At 40.0% G+C, this 16,879-nt stretch overlaps 2 protein-coding genes across 8 annotated transcripts in view; one reads left to right on the top strand and one right to left on the bottom strand.

Moving 5' to 3' along the window:
• The window catches only part of ARFIP1 (ADP ribosylation factor interacting protein 1), a 128,688-nt gene extending 124,641 nt beyond the window's left edge, over positions 1 to 4,047 (bottom strand). For 3 of the 5 annotated variants that reach the window (XM_043902619.1, XM_043902624.1, XM_043902622.1), the window contains exon 1: positions 3,786 to 4,034. The gene's annotated coding sequence lies outside the window, so the exon portion shown is untranslated. Of the gene's footprint in view, positions 1 to 3,785 lie in introns of all 5 variants that reach the window. The other 2 variants (XM_043902623.1, XM_043902620.1) reach the window with 2 other exon arrangements.
• An 18-nt stretch (positions 4,048 to 4,065) lies between these two features.
• TIGD4 (tigger transposable element derived 4) lies at positions 4,066 to 15,345 on the top strand. 3 transcript variants are annotated; one of them, XM_043902615.1, is made up of 3 exons: positions 4,066 to 4,491; positions 12,903 to 12,998; positions 13,162 to 15,345. In XM_043902615.1, the coding sequence occupies exon 3, from the start codon at positions 13,695 to 13,697 to the stop codon at positions 15,231 to 15,233; it is 1,539 nt and encodes a 512-aa protein (XP_043758550.1). In that variant the 5' UTR covers positions 4,066 to 4,491; positions 12,903 to 12,998; positions 13,162 to 13,694; the 3' UTR covers positions 15,234 to 15,345. The 3 variants fall into 3 exon arrangements, with proteins under 3 accessions (XP_043758550.1, XP_043758549.1, XP_043758552.1); XM_043902614.1 differs by having other exon boundaries at positions 12,775 to 12,998; XM_043902617.1 differs by having other exon boundaries at positions 4,174 to 4,243; positions 12,775 to 12,998.
• Positions 15,346 to 16,879: the final 1,534 nt, after the last annotated feature.

Genomic DNA, 16,879 nt, shown 5'->3' with positions numbered 1-16,879 from the left:
AGTTTGGAAACCTTGCTCTAACACACTATCTCACGGTTGGAGCTGGCAGCTTCCTTCCTCTAGATGATTTAGGTCTCACCACCAACTCTGTCACTCTTACGATTCTGCTTCAAAGACAGTGGTGTCACAGTTCTCCCAAAGGATCAAAAAGGATCAAGCCTAAACATAAAGGAAACAAAAACTCTCAGGTGACAATATGGCAAAGATGCTACCAAATTTTCACAAAACATTTGAGCAATTTCCAGCAATATCTGCCTATAACTATTTTAATGCAAAAGTTTAGAAGTTATGGAGGAAAGATGAAAGAGAAAGTCACAGAGAAAACGAAAATGTGTACTTTTGTAGAGGACAGTTGAGGATTTGTAAGAGCTATTCAGTGGCTTCCATGACTGGCTAAAGTCTTAACTAAAGAGACACTAAAGAGAACAAGATTATTTTCAAGTTCTTTTGTTTTATAGTCTTTTTTTTCATACTTCCTAGAACTAATGCTGGTGAATATTTGACCTTTAGACCGTTACAGTCCCTAAGTCATCATCATCCATATTTTGTGGAACTACTCTTTCCAGTCTGCACATATATCATTAGTTTTTCATCCATAACCATATTCTCTTAAATTCCCTATTAAATTTACTTACTCCATCCTCAATTTCTTCCTTATCCCATCCTAAATTCATCATTCTGGAATGTATTTATACCTCAAGGCTCTTACAATGCTAAGTCTATTACTTAAAGCCTTTATTTTCACATTTTCCACTCCTCATATGTTATCTCACACACTCACACACAGATTTATATCTACGCCATAGGAAAACTATCAAACAACATTCCATAGGCTTCCTCCAAATTCATTTCTCTTGTCATACTTTTTGATATGATATGAAATCAGGTGTTCAATTACTGAAAATTAATAAAGGAAGAGACCATCTTTACTTAATGTCTGAGAGAAAATCAGGTGAGATACCTACAACTCGTACCAAAAAAGATGTAAAGAAAATATGCTAGCAGCAGTCTGGAGTAGTAGTTGTCTGGATTCAGATAACCCAGGTTCAATCCTGGCTCCACCAGTGTAATTCTGAGCAGATTAGCTTCAGTTAATCATTTAGTTCCAATTTCTTTATCTGTGTGTGCATGCTCACTCAGTCGTGTCTGACTCTTTGCAACCCCACGGGCTGTAGCCCACCGGGCTCCTCTGTCCATGGAACTCTCCAGACAGAAATACTGGTGTGAGTTGCCATGCCCTCTTCTGGGGATCTTTCCGACCTCGGGATCAAACCTGTGTCTACTGCATCTCCTGCACTGGCAGGCGGATTATTTACCACTGCACCACCTGAGAAGCCCCTCTTAATCTACAAAGATGAAAATTTTAGCCAAGTTATAAGGTTGCTGTGAGGATGAGATGAGATGAGATAATCACATAAAGTACTTAGCATAATGCCTGGCACACAGTAAGCAAACAAATGTTATGGTGTCAGATATCAATCTTCTGGCTTCCTCATTACCTTAGAAGGAAACGAATTTAGCATGATTGATTTATTTATAAAGTTATGTTTTCTGTTGCCCCCCCAAAGTAAGGATGCTAGATAGAGGGAAAATTATTTTTGAGCAGAAGACACTGTCACTCTGTATGGACTATGATGAGCTGTATAGTTCTCTTCAAGTTTAAACATTCTATAAAATACGTGTCAAACATTTTAGAATGTCAACCCTTGATCAACAAACACTTCATCAAATCAGCAAATTTCAATATGCACTCTAAACTTACATTAAGTCTGGAAGGATACTAACTTAGTCACAAAAGAGAACTATCATTAAATTCTTAATCTAGAGGTAATATGGAGAGAAAGGAGATGTCAAGATGAGCTGCAGCATGCCAAAGACTTAGGGACCACACCACTGAAACATGCTTTGCCCTTTCTAAATAAGCCGAAGCCCAAAGTAAGTAGATACCTTAAGTGAAAAATAAGAAAATGAAAACAAAGTACAACAGAAGTTTAAACTTTTACTGTGAGCTGTACCCAGTGAGTTGGTGATATTTAATATGTATTCAATAATCATAAACATATCAATTTATAAATCCACTGGATCTCTACAACATTGGCCACAAATAGCTATCCCTAAAAAGAAACCTCAAAACCACAAATCAGGAACTAAATAAGTAGGCAGCCTTACTTCCTTCTCTAGGTCTAGGAAGGAATTTAGAAACACCGAAATTCTGAAGTACCTAGAGATTTCATCACTATAAAGCTAGAATCTCTGCATTCTACTCTCCATGGTACCCAAACTAGCTATGTAGCATTTGAAAAGAAAAAAAAAAAAAGATCCACAGAAAAAAAAACTTTTCATTAACTTCAAGAAGTTTTCATTAACTGAAGAAGACACTGCCTAAGGAGTGGTTTTTAATCTACTGGAGGTTATATATCTCAATTAAGAATTTTCTTCAGAGGGGAGGAAATGCACTGCAACAAAACTTTGCCCATAATATTGGGGGTGGGGATGAGGAAGTCCCCTGAAAGTCACAGACCATGGACTCCCTAAGGCATGACCCAGGATTAGGCAAACTAATTTATCAACTTGAAAAAGAAGGAAAGTAACTGAGGCAGAGGTTTTAACCCAAAAAATAAAATAACGTTAGAAATATTTTCTGTTTTCTCAGCTAATGAGTGTTAGACCTGGTGGCTGGGAGGGAGGGTTGAGCAAGGAAAAACAAAAGTGGGATTAAAACAGTACTGACGTGTAATCTGTTGTCTTCAAATCGAAAGAGGAGCAATAAAACGGCCAGCTCCTGCAGCCTTAACACAGGAAGGATTTAACATAACCAACTCTTGTGCACATTCCCACACCGGTGAGGTTAATTAAACAACAAATGGGAACACACACACACACCTGCCACATTTGCAGGTGAAAGCACAAGTTTAACAAAAGTCCTTCAAATCTTCCATTTTTTTCCTCCTTAAGAACCGACTTAGAGAAATTACACGCTTTAATCTGGGAGAAAAGGAAGGGAGGGGGACATAAATCCTAAAAGGGGGGTGGTTAAAAGGATGTGCAGGAAGTGGAAACTACAAACTTTTTGAGATCAAAGGGCTCAAGAGGGCGGATAAGAACACAAAGGAAGTAATAATAAAGTAAAAGGGAAAAGCGTCTAGAAACTCTTCTTAAAAAAACCAACAACAACAACAAAAAAACCTCTTTCCTTTTTCCAAGACACGTAAACAGTAGTAACTTGGCAAAGAGGAACGGACGAGACGACAGCACAACTTCCTTCCCAAACTCCAGCATTCCTTGGACGTCCTCGCCAGCACAGTGAGGCTTGGGACATTTCCTAGGCAAGGCTCCTCCCTGCACCACAGCCTGAGGAACCTCTAGCAGGGACTATAGCTGTGGGAGAGAGGCAGTGGCGGATGCAGGGAAAGAAGATCAGCAATACAGGCTGGACAGCAAAGCTGAGGGTGGCCCACTCGGAGACTCAGTCGAAAAGACCTGGATCCTGCAATCCCTTTCCCCACTCAATGCATTCACAACAGGGAGGGTGCCGCCCTGGGAAGGCCGGTCCTGCTTCTTCGCCCGGCTGTTTCGGGGGCACACTCAGGGTGACAAGAGGGACGAAGGGGTAGAAATCCAAGGTCGAGTACCTGGGTAGAGAGAGATGGTACACACAGTCTAAGGACAGAAGTGCCCTGTGAAAGTACGGAACAGCGAACCCCAGAGGCAACGCGTCCGGCCGGGCAACCACCTCCAAGCAGCCTTCCCCCGCCTCTTTCCCAGCCGGCCAGCTCCGCCCTCACCTGTCTGCAGGCAAGCCGGCAGCGCTCACGTCGAGGATTATCCCTGCCTCTGCTCCCTGAAGTCGCCTCAGCCCTGGCCAGAAGTGAGCGGAAACGCGACCCGGGCCTTTTCCTTCTTCCCCTCCCGCCACGCACCTCGGCTTCTCCGGGGCGAGGAACAACTGCAACTGTCACAGCCTCACACTGACCAACCTCCGAGGACACTCGGACCGGCAGCCTCTCCACCGGCGGCCTACAGCTCCCGCACCCGGAGCAGCGGAGCCGGAAGTGAGGGGGACCGGAAGTAGCGTTGTCCGTGGCCCTGGACGGCCTCTCTCTCCCTCAATCTGGCCAGCCCAGCCACGTCTCGATGGTGCCAGCGCACCTCCCGCGAGGTCCCCTCTCCAGGGGGCGGGCCCCGCCCCGCCCACTGCGGCCCTAGCAACCACATCCGGGACTCCGCCGGCGCCGTTGCCCGGGTAATTTTCTGGCTGCGAAGGGTGTGAGCCCGGGTCCAGATGTACCTGCCGGAGCTTGCCCCAGGGCAAGCGGGCCTGGTCTTGAGTAGGCGGAGGTCCAGGAGCCCTTAGCATAACTTTCTCACTCACACACCCCAGCCTCACGAGTTAGGTTTTCCCCAGCAGACGGTGAGCCGGTGGCGGGAGGGCGCCTCGCAATCCCAGGAGAGCCAAAGCTTCTTTCTCAGCTGCCGGAGAACACGCAGAAGGTTATTCCAACCCCGCGGGCGTTGAGAGGGTGGAGGCAATGCGGGGTTTAGGGAGCAGACGGGATGCGGGTGCCTCACTCTCCTTCCCCAGTGCCCCCTGCTGTCCACTCACGCCCACCCACTTCTGGACGACCAGACTCCCTTGTTCGGCATCCCTGAGTTATGATTTGCTCTTTGTGATCACTTTCTGCTCTGCTTGCTAGTAGAGAGTGAATCTGTGATACTTTTCTCTCCTGCTTCTCTTTACTGAGATGACCGATTTCTGCTTTCTTTGCTTGCCCCATTACTTAATAGATCACTGCCCTGTCTATAGAAACCGCCGAACAGTCCTCTTGGATCCCATTGTAGTTTCCTAAGTGAAGGCCCCAACCTGTACTACGGCTATTCTGCCTGTCCCCGCACAGTACAGCTCAGCAGTGGTGCTAGACCCCTGAAGCCTATTTGCATACAGTACGTACCGGTGATCCAGCCGCGCTAGTCTCCCTCCCGGGTTCTAGACTGCTTTTACTTTGACAGCCCTGTCACTTGCAGAAATGCCAAAGGAAACAGCGTACTCCGTGGAATCTATCCCTCTAGACCATACTTCTCACCTGCCTTGTCACATTAGCTGACAAGACGTTTTTAATGGCTAAGTGCCCGAAGGCAGAATTCTGCCTCTCCGGATTTGTAGGGAGTTTCAGCATAGTGAACCATACATCCCTGCACAAATACCTATCCCATATCTGTGAAGAGTAAATACACCACAAATGTTTCCAAAGTAAATACCAATATTTATTGTCTGAGATTTCCAGGACACCGTCTCTGAGAAAAACCGTAGTGAAATCCCAAAACATAAATCTGTGGTTGCATGCTGAATAGCTTCAGTCGTGTCCGGTCCTTTACTATCCCATGGACTGTGGCCCGCCAGGTTCCTCCTTCATGGGGATTCTCCATTCAAGAATACTGGAGTGGGTTGTTGTGCCCTCCTCCAGGGGAAATGGATGAATATATATATATATATATATATTCGTTCATTTAGCTTTAGTTCTACAGTTTACTGTGGATTTTCTGGTTCAAACCATTCCTGTTAGTCTTCTCAATTATAAGAGATGGATCCCCATCTAGGATAATTACTATTTTTATTGTAGAGCAACAGAATGGAACTTAGTGGCAAGTACAAGGATTAGAGTCTCCCTGAAGGATGAGTAGGAAGAGGTGGGTGACTGTGCTCAGTGGTGCTAGAACGATGTGTACTTAACTGTTTGGGCTGGCTGGGGCTGTAAGGATTCTTGCTAGCTGTCTCTTGAGTTTGGGGATATCTAACTAAAGTTATCTATTAGACCATTAGGCTCAGAAGTATTTCTGATATTAAAAAGGTAGACACTTGGTTTAGTTATTAGTCCTTAGCTGGATGGTTTTCTTGGCAGCTGCTGGTTTTGATAGAAATTTGATAGAAATGTGATGTGGTTGGAACTAATGCTGACGTCTACTTGGTGAGGGTGCTGTGAGTCATTTTAGGTGCTCTCTGGTCTAGTGTGATTCTGATAGTGTGCACAGTTAGTCCTTATATTAATACCTAGTGTGATGCTGTGCAAGGCTATAGACAGGATTAATCCTCCTATGATTTTTGCTACCCCCAGGGAAACTAGAAAGTAGGAAGGCCTGAAGGATACACTGGAAATTACTTCAGCTGGTGATGGAAAACAGGGAAAGTCTATGCACTTTCTTTGGGAAAAAAGGAAGTAGTAGCTATTATTCTTGGGTTTGGGGAAATTTTTTCATGCTGACTCAAAAGACTATTTTAAACCTAATCCTGCTTAGATGGAGATTTTCTCTCACTCTTTGCTTCCCTCCCTCCCCCTATCCCTTGATCCCTCCCTCCTTCTCCCTTGCTCGCTCTCTCCCTGTTTCCCTACAGTTTGGGGAATTCTTCCTGCCCATTCTCTTTGGAAAGAATAGAAGATTACTATTTTTTTTTTTAATTGGCATTGTGTTTGGAGAAGTATAACAAGAAGGGAATAGCTGCTGCCATATATGCTTATGACAGGGGGCTTATATAGTCATTTACCTTTGCACTGCTATTGGCTATTATTCAGCTTTAGAAAACCAGGTACCATTTATTTGCTTGGCCTATGGGGGAACTGTAGCAGCCTATTTTTTATTTATTGACCAGGAAGAAAAGCAGGCAATGGGTTAAAAGATATTGTTATTTTCCCTTTACAAGTGAATTCAATGGGCATAATCTTTTCTCTTTGCTTTAGATGTTTAGTAGTGTATTCTGTGGAGAAGACAATGGCACCCCACTCCAGTACTCTTGCCTGGAAAATCCCATGGGCAGAGGAGCCTGGAGGGCTGCAGTCCATGGGGTCGTGAAGAGACAGACACGACTGTGCGACTTCACTTTGACTTTTCGCTTTCATGCATTAGAGAAGGAAAGGGCAACCCACTCCAGTGTTCTTGCCTGGAGAATCCCAGGGACAGGGGAGCCTAGTGGGCTGCTGTCTATGGGGTCGCACAGAGTCGGACACAGCTGAAGCGACTTAGCAGCAGCAGCAGCAGTGTATTCTGCTCATCAATGTTATTTCCTCAAAAGAGAGAAGAAGGGGCGACCTTTAGGTCTTTTCTAGAGGAGTTCTGGTAGTGTCGCAGTAATTTCATCACTCTTTATCAACAGCTTCCTTTTCATGAAGACATATTTAGTTACTGATTGCACAGTGTAGTTCCCTGAAAGTAAACCCTTTATTAAAGGGTACTGATTAATGCAATATTTAAATAAGCCCATGAAAAGTAGAATGGGTAGAACATAAAGTAGAAATTATTTTAACTACAAAGGAAAAAACTTATAATTCCATTGTCTACAGTTAGCAACAACATTTTGGTCAATATCTTATGCAAATATTTTTTCTTCATTTATTAACAAACTGTTATTGGGAACCTGCAGTTAGCTGGGCACTAGGCATTGAAAGAATAGCCACGAGTCTCTGCCCTCTTGGAAGGTTGTATTTGTTGGCATGCAGTTTTGCATTTTGCTTTTCCCACTTAATATTGATATATTATGAAATTTCCCTCATATCATTAAAAATGCTCCTTCAGGGGCTCAATAGTATTTTAACATATAGATATTCCTTAAGTTATTTATCTAATCCTTTTTGTTACAGATTTCTCTATAATAAGTTTTCTCTACAATTATAAAACAACCATGTAGGAAATAGTCTTGTGTGGTATAATGCTAAGATGAATTCCAATGACTTTCACCTTGTATAATTCCTTCCTCTGTGATCATGATAGGATATCATTCTATGGTTATATTATGTGCAAGAGGAATTTTGCAGATATAATTGAAGTAACTACTCATTGACTTTGAGTTACTCAAAAGGAAGTTAATCTGACTAGTCCTAAACTGACTACATGAGTGTTATATTTTATTTATTTTATTGAAGTATCATTGATTTGCAATATTATATTAGTTTCAAATGTACAAAATAGTGATTCAATATTTCTATAGATTATACTCCATTTAAAGTTATTACAAAATAATAGCTACGTTTTCCTGTGCTATGCAACATATACTTGTTGCTTATTTTTTATACATAGTAGTTTGTACCTCTTAATCCCATACACCTATCTTGCCCTCCTCCTTTCCCTGTCCTCACTGGTAATCACTAGTTTGCTCTCTGTATCTGTGAGTCTGTCTCTGTTTTGTTATATACATTCCTTTGTTTTAGATTCTACGTGAAAGTGTTAACAGAGTGTTTGTCTTTCCCTGACTTATTTCACAAAGCATAATACCCCCTAGGTCCATCCACATTTTTGCAAATGGCAAAATTTTATTCTTTTTTGTGACTGAGCAATATTCTATTATGTCTTTATACGACATCTTTATCCATTCACCTGTTGATAGACACTTAGGTTGCTTCCATATCCTGGCTATTGTAAGTGATGCTATTATTAACAGTGGGTTGTATGTATCTTTTCAAATTAATGTTTTTGTTTTCTTCACACACACACACACACACACATATATATATATATATATATATATATATATATATATATATATACACAGCTGGATCATATGGTAGTTTATTTCTAGTTTTTTGAAGAACCTCCATGCTGTTTTCCATATTGTTGCACCAATTTACATTTCTGCCAACAATGTACAAAGGTTTCCTCTTCTCCACATCGTTGCCAACGTTTGTTATTGTTTTTGATGATAGCCCTTCTGACAGGTATGAGGTGATATCCTATTGTGGTTTTGATTTGCATTTTCCTGAGGATTACGATGTTGAGCATCATTTAATGTGCCTGTTGGCCGTCTGTGTATCTTCTTTGCAAAAATATCTAATCAGATCTTCTGCCTATTTTTAATTGGGTTGTTTGGTTTTTTGATATTGCGTTGTATGGGCTATTTATATAGTTTGGATATTATCCCTTTCTTGGTCACATCATTTACAAGTAAGCTGTCTTTTCATTTTGTCGATGGTTTCCTTTGCAGTCCAAAAGCCTTTAAGTTTAACTGGGTTACATGAAACTTTTAAAAGCATAGAGTTTTCTCTAGCTGATGGCAGCAGAGGAAATTAGAGAGATTTGAAGTTTGAGAGAGATTTGACATGAGAAAGGTTCTCTGTTGCTGAAATAAAGAGGACCCCAGGCCAGTGCCTGAGAGAGGCCTCCAGGAGCTAAGGGTAATCTCTGCTCACAGTCAACAAAAAACCAGGGGCCTCAGTCCTACAACCACAGAAGTCTAAATTCTTTACCAGCTGAGCCACAAGGGAAGCCCAAGAATACTGGAGTGGGTAGCCTATCCCTTCTCCAGCAGATCTTCCTCGCCCAGGAATCAAACCAGGGTCTCCTGCATTGCAGGCGGATCCTTTACCAACTGAGCTATCAGGGAAGACCACAAATAACCTGAATGAACTTGGAAGCAAATTCTTCCCCAGCTTCTAGATAGAGCCCAGCCTGACTGGCACCTTGACTTCAGCCCTCTAAGACACTGAGCAGAGTAGCTCCTGTTGTGGAGGAAGATTTACATTTCTCTTGCTACCAGTAGCGTGGACAATTGTTTTCTTTATTTGGAGTTCAGTTGGTAAGTCTATTTTAGTGAGTTGCCTAGTCTGAGTCTTTAGCTAGCTTTACCGGTGGTACAGAGAAAGTAGTTCCTAACTGCTAATAAGTAGCACAGCAGTTCTCGACTGTAATATCTTCAAGGGCTTGTTGTTTTTGTTCAGTCGCTAAGTAGTGTCTCACACTTTGTGACCCCATGGGCTATAGGACACCAAATTCCTCTTTCCTCCACTGTCTCCCGGACTTTGCTCAAATTCATGCCCATCTTCAAGGAGTAGCATGATTGAGAGAATTATCACTTCTAAGACATATTAGCTGCTGCCATCATTCCCTGCAAAAAACAAAAAACCCAGCCACTGGACTGTGGGAGAATGGGAAATGCCCATTCTCAATGAATTCAGCTTCATTGATTAGGCAGTATTGCCTAACTTTGCTAGGGAAAAGCCTAGCTTGTCTGATTTGGCATTGGAAATTTCGTTGTTTCAGGAATAAAGATGTAGTGCATCTTACCATGGGAAACTGTAACTTTGACAACTGTTTTAGAAGGAAATATATACTGTTAACTCTCAGGAAAAAAATCCTACTATCTTCCTAAAAAAGTATCACTACTTTCAATTTGATCAAGATAATCATCTCTGATTGTGTGTATTATATTGCTTTATTTGGGATAGGGTATGGGAGAAAATTCAAGTCACTTTTTCTGTAATCCTTATTATTTGAGATGATAGGGTTTATGCCTGACAAATGAAATAAAATGGAAGGAAAGAAGAGGAAGAAAGAAAAAAAAAACCAAAAACAACCAAAGAGAAAGAAGGAAGAGATTCCCTTTTGCTCTTGGAGAGTAGTTTTGCTTGGTTTAGACTTTTCTTAAAAAATTGGTTCTTGCTCCCTAAATTTCTGGAGGTTGGTATCCTTCCTAATAAGAGGAAGGTATTTTTAATTTTTTATTCTCAAATAATGGTATATTTATAGGATATAGTAGAAAAATATGCAGGTAGTTTCCATATATAAGAATTTTTTTAGTTGAGTGGTCAAATCTTGTTTACTTAAAAAGTCAACTCACCCTAAAATTGGATATGAGGTATGGTTTCTGTTTATGTCCCCAGAATTCATAATGGCTGTTCTCCTGTGGAAACTTTATACTGCCTTTTGGGGTGCATGTGGAGGGGGATAGGTTTGGAAAGGCATTGGAAACTCTACGCTAGCTTGGTGCTGGGGGCAGAGAATGTGTAACTGTTAGAGGAGTCATGCCATGCATAAAAAGAATGGTGGACTTGACCTTGGAGAGCCTGGATTCTGAACTGCATTCAACCATGTTAGAACCGTGTGAGCTTTGAAATCCAGTTTTACCTTCCTCCTGAGTTGTTTGGAATACAGGAAGTAAAGCAGTTTGGAAATCAACACCCTCAGTTAAGTTCAGTTCAGTCGCTCAGTCGTGTCCGACTCTTTGCGGCCCCATGAATTGCAGCACGCCAGGCCTCCCTGTCCTTCACCAACTCCCGGAGTCCATCCAAACCCATGTCCATCAAGTCGGTGATGCCATCCAGCCATCTCATCCTCTGTCGTCCCCTTCTCCTCCTGCCCCCAATCCCTCCCAGAATCAGGGTCTTTTCCAATGAGTCCACTCTTCGCATGAGGTGGCCAAAGTACTGGAGTTTCAGCTTCAGCATCAGTCCTTCCAGTGAACACCCAGGACTGATTTCCTTTAGGATGGACCGGTTGGATCTCCTTGCAGTCCAAGGGACTCTCAAGAGTCTTCTCCAACACCATAGTTCAAAAGCATCAATTCTTTGGCACTCAGCCTTCTTCACATCCATACATGACCAGTGGAAGAACCATAGCCTTGACCAGACGGACCTTTGTTGGAAAACTAATGTCTCTGCTTTGTAATATGCTATCTAGGTTGGTCATAACTTTCTTTCCAAGGAGTAAGCGTCTTTTATTTTCATGGCTACCATCACCATTTGCAGTGATTTACACCCTAGGCTCTCATAATTATTATTAAGATCTTTTTTGCAATAACAGCAACAACAAAAAAGACTCCTTTCTGGTTTTATTTCCTGTAATAAAAATTACTTCTTTGATTTGGACAACAAAGGTAGAGGAATTTTGATAAAGTTTTGTGCAAAAAAAAAAAAAAAACAACACAAAAAAAACCATGTGTTATCTTGAAACCTCCAAGGACCGAGAGAAAAACTAGAGGAATGGAGTGTCTACCCTCTCACATGGAAGGAAATAACCCCCCCTCCCCTGCCCGCCCCCGCTCCATTCATCAGATTAGATTGTTTCCTTGGCCTGCAGGAGGCCCAAAGCCTGTGGATTCTAGTGGGGGAGATGCTGCCTGGGAAGGCAGGGGCCAGCCCATGTAGGGTGACCATTCTCACTGCACTATTTAACTTAAGAAGAGTTCTACTTTCAGTATATATTTAAGGTGGGATTCTTGCTATCATTTGAAGTAGGATTTTATGAAATCTCAGAATTCCAAGAATTATACAGTCCATGGAATTCTCCAGGCCAGAATACTGGAGTGGGTAGCCTATTCCTTCTCTAGTGGATCTTCCTAACCCAGGGATTGAACCCAGGTCTCCCGCACTGCAGGCGAATTCTTTACCAGCTGAGCCACAAAATGGTGATGAGGTCATCAAATATTTATTGAATACTTTTTAAGGTGCTAAATACTGCACTAAGTGCTTTACAGGCTCTCACTGGATCTTACTGAATGTGCCATCACTCCATGAGGTACATGCTATAGTTACCTTTATTTTACAAAAAAAAGGGGGTCAAGGCTTCAAAGGCTTAAGTGAACTACCCAGGATCACCTTAAGTACTGAATGGCCGACTCACTTGTCAATTCAGGTGTGTCTGGCACCGAGGCCCATCTCCTCACACTGTGATAAGCCCTTTATTTTACAGAAGTAGAGGTCCTGAGAGGTTAAGACCATGATCTCCCTCCTTCTTTTGTTTTTTTCTGCATTATATCTTCTCAGTACTTTGTTTATTCCCATGCGTTTCGTCAAGTATTTCTGGCCTCTGTGCAACCAGCCAACGTGTCAAAGTGACAAAAAGTTACTAGAGTTTTAAGCAACTAAAATAAGATTTCCATTTTTAAAATTTGTAATGGAATCGATTGGATTTTTTGTGAAGCATTTTCGACCAGACTCCTATAAAGGAGACACTGTCTCCGATGTGCTATTAAAAGTTGGACCTTGTGACCACAGTCTGACTATGTTTTTCTTTTAGAGAAGCCAGAGGGGCAGCCTGTGACTTCATGGGAAAAATAGCCACCAAAGATCTACCCAGCATCATTTTTAGTTCTTTAATTTTGGTAAGCTCACATTTTTAAAACAGATTAAATTTGTCTGATTTAGTCCAGAAGTATATATTACAAAGCATTCAAAGGCAAGCGAGAACTCAAGGGGTCAGAGCGGAGCTCGAGAGCTTTTCACAGAGACACCATTTGGGAGGTAAGCATTTCTTCTGGAAGCTTCAGTTACTATATTTTTGGAAACATGTTCCCATTCTTTTCATTATTATTAAAAGAATAACTAATTCGTGTAAATATTTTTTTGATATTAAGTTGACATATCATCATTAAAATTCCTCTTTTTTTTTTTTAAACGTTTCAAGTGACAGAGGATATTGTCAAGTCTTAGAAGGGTTCTACTATTTTCTTCTCCACCCCAAAGAGACTTGGAAATTAGCGGCTGACGTTTTGCATGAAATTTCTGAATGCTTTTCTTCTTATCTCTGAGGCCTTCTGTGGAGAATTAAGAGGAGGTTGAATGCGCGCATGGATAAAATGGATCATCTTAAAGGATTGAAGCTCCAAAAATACATCAGCAGGACTGGACAGGTTTGACATAATGAGATTTCTATTTTAGCTTGACTTCTGGAACTCTGAATAAACTGAACTGCACAAGGTCCTGGGGAGGAGGTTTCTCTTCTAAAATATTCTAGCTGCAGACAATATTTTTCTTATTCAGATCCTTTCAAGAGATGTATTTATTCATCCATTTCTGCAGAAATAAGACTGTTAGACACTGACCAACTTTTAATATATGCAGTGGCATAGAAAGCAATTTGTATCATACTGGAAAATAAATTTTCCTAAAGAAACAGACCCAGAAAGAGACGACATCTCTACATAAGCACAGGGTGAGATGGCAGAAGCTCCTGTGGATGCCTCAACTCTGCCTGTAACCGTGAAGAAAAAGAAAAGTCTATCCATTGAAGAAAAGATCGACATCATAAATGCAGTAGAAAGCGGTAAGAAAAAAGCAGAGATTGCAGCTGAATATGGAATAAAGAAAAATTCGTTGTCTTCTATTATGAAGAATAAAGACAAGGTTCTGGAAGCCTTTGAGTCACTGAGATTTGATCCAAAGAGAAAAAGACTGAGAACTGCTTTTTACACAGACCTGGAAGAGGCACTAATGAGGTGGTATCGAATCGCTCAGTGTCTGAATGTGCCAGTTAATGGTCCAATGTTGCGGCTAAAAGCTAATGATTTTGCCCAGAAACTGGGTCATAATGATTTTAAGTGCAGCAATGGTTGGCTGGATCGTTTTAAATCCAGGTATGGTCTAGTATTCAGAGCTCAACCTGTAGAAGCCACAGGTGTATCAGTAGACCCTTCAGCTGTCTGGCACCAAAACATACTTCCTTATTATTTAAATGATTATCATCCTAAAAATGTTTTTAATGTAAAAGAGACTGGGCTGCTTTATCGAATGTTGCCTACAAATACCTTTGCATTTAAAGGAGAAACCTGTTCAATTGGCAAGTTATGCAAAGACAGAATAACTCTGGTGGTTGGGACAAACATGGACGGCTCAGAGAAACTTCCTCTGCTTCTCATTGGAAAAAACAGAAACCCACATTGCTTCAGAGGCATAAAATCATTGCCTGTGTGTTATGAAGCTAACAAAATGGCATGGATGACTGCAGATGTGTTTGAACAGTGGATGCAAAAGCTGGATGAGAGATTTCAAGCTCAGCAAAGAAGAGTGGTGATTTTTATTGAATCTTCTCCTGCACACCCAGAGGTAAAACACCTGAAGTCCATTGAATTAGCGTTCTTTCCATCATGTTTATCTTCCAAATTTATAGCTATGAAACAAGGTGTTATTAGAAGCCTTAAAATCAAATATCGACATTGTCTTATTAAGAAATTTCTGAGCTCTGTTGAAGGCAGCAAAGAATTTACCTTTTCCCTTCTAGATGCAGTTGATACATTGCATCTCTGTTGGAGGGCTGTCACCCAAGAAACTATTGTTAAGAGCTATGAAGAGGCAGGATTCAAATCTCAAAGGGGAGAAGGTAAGGAGGCAAATGCAGAGATAGACACTGGTCTTGATTTGATTGCCGACGCCCAGGCGGCAGGAGTGGAATTTCCCGAAGGCTTATCTGTAGAAGAGTATGCTGCCCTGGATGATGATTTGGAGACTTGTGAGCCAGCACCAAGCGATGATGCCGTATGCCCCAAAGAAAGTGAATCAGATGAAACTGGATTTTATGCTTCTGACGAGGAGGAGGATGGTGGATCTCTGGAAAGCGAACTCCCTTTACCATCAAAAAATGAGGCAATAACTGCTTTAGATACTCTGAAAACTTTTCTTAGAAGTCAAGATATAAATGATGAGCTTCATAATTCTTTAGCAGATCTTGAAATTTTTATTAACTCTTTATCATCTAAGTAATTATTTATTGTACAACATCTGAAGATAATAGAGCTTTTTATAATGTATTTTATTATTAATATTTAAGGTATGTAAAGGGAAAATACCTCTTAAACCTAAAAAATGCCTAACTAATAATTTTTGGTTTAATTGCAGATGTCTTTGGTCTCTCTGCAGAGCAAAGTTCCCTAGGTAGATTAACTGATGAGTAAGTAAATGAAAAATATGAATTTCAATTTAGTAAGATTTTAGGGAGCAGAAAATAAATTTCACAGGCCTTATATTTGAAATATATGACATATATATCAAAAACAAAAAGAACTCTCCAACTATTTGATTCACACTGGCTGAATTGGTGATTGCTATTTTCTATTTTTTTCAAGTTCAGATCATGTTGTAAGATATTTTAATTTTTCTACCTCGTCTAAGAACCAAAACATGTATCTATTGGTTAGATATTTATTTTTATAAATATATACTAACTAGACACTGAAGTATCAAGTGCTAATTTTAAATTATTTTTCTCATGACTAATCATCCTAATAAAAATTGTGAAAAATTACTGAAAAAAAATCTGACTCAGTTATATACCCAGATGATTAAAAATATGCATCTAACTTTCAAATTATTTCTGTGTAAGGTCAAATGAAAGACTATGACCTTATCAGGTTTTCTTAAATCATCTATAGCCAGAAGATGATATGGATTCTTCCTAAATATTTGTATGTATATGTGTGTGTGTTTAACAGAAAAGTACATTATTAAAATATGTATTGAACTCTTTTTATATTTTAATAAGATTACTCTTAATAATATGAAGAAACATATGCAGTTACTAAAAAATAAAATATGTAATTCTTAGTTTTCTGATCGTAAGAGCTGAAACTTTTAATCTATAATATTGGATTTTTTTTATTTTACTGAATTTTATTTTCAGGACAAACTGATTGTTCTTTCAGCGTATTTTGATGTTGCTGTTGTTGTTGTTGTTTTCCAAATTCAGTGGGTAGCATTTTGGATTAACTTTCTGTTTGAGGAAGTTTTGTATTCAGAATATTTTAAAATATTGTATGAAATTATTTATATTCCATAAAATAGTGTTTAACCAGTAGAAAAATATAACAATGTGTTTGAGTTTTTTGTTGTTAAATTTTAAATACATTTAAGTTACTACATCTAATTTAGTGTCCCTTTTGACAAGTATTTTGAAAAAGTATAAACATTATACTGATGATTTTTATTCTGAATTATTAGTCTGCCAACACAAGACACATTTGGAAGTGACTATTTATAGAAAGTATTTTTATTTTCCACTGTTGACTTATTTTGCATTTGAGATTTAGTAGTTGTTAAGCCTGAAAAATGTATTAATATTAAAGTTTCTCTTAGAGTAAAATATAAATTGTTTATAATTAATTAAAAGCATTTTTATTAATGACCTGATTTAAAATTTTAATGTGATGGAATCGTGGACGTAAATCATGGACCTTGATCTCTCTTAAGAGTCCCACTTGTAACTAAAGTACCCGGTTAATACTGAGCCTTCAATAACTTTTTTCTCTTTCTTTCTCCACTTCATACCATTTGGATATCAAATATTTTATTTAATCACTCCAGATATTTTATGACATAAGAATTATTATCTCCATTTTTACAGATGAGGGAAT

Source organism: Cervus elaphus, chromosome 5 (genome assembly GCF_910594005.1).
Source record: "Cervus elaphus chromosome 5, mCerEla1.1, whole genome shotgun sequence".
In the NCBI taxonomy this organism is placed as follows: Eukaryota; Metazoa; Chordata; class Mammalia; order Artiodactyla; family Cervidae; genus Cervus; species Cervus elaphus.
The sequence above is the reverse complement of the archived record's forward strand: the minus strand, read 5'-3'. Positions and strand labels throughout refer to the sequence as shown.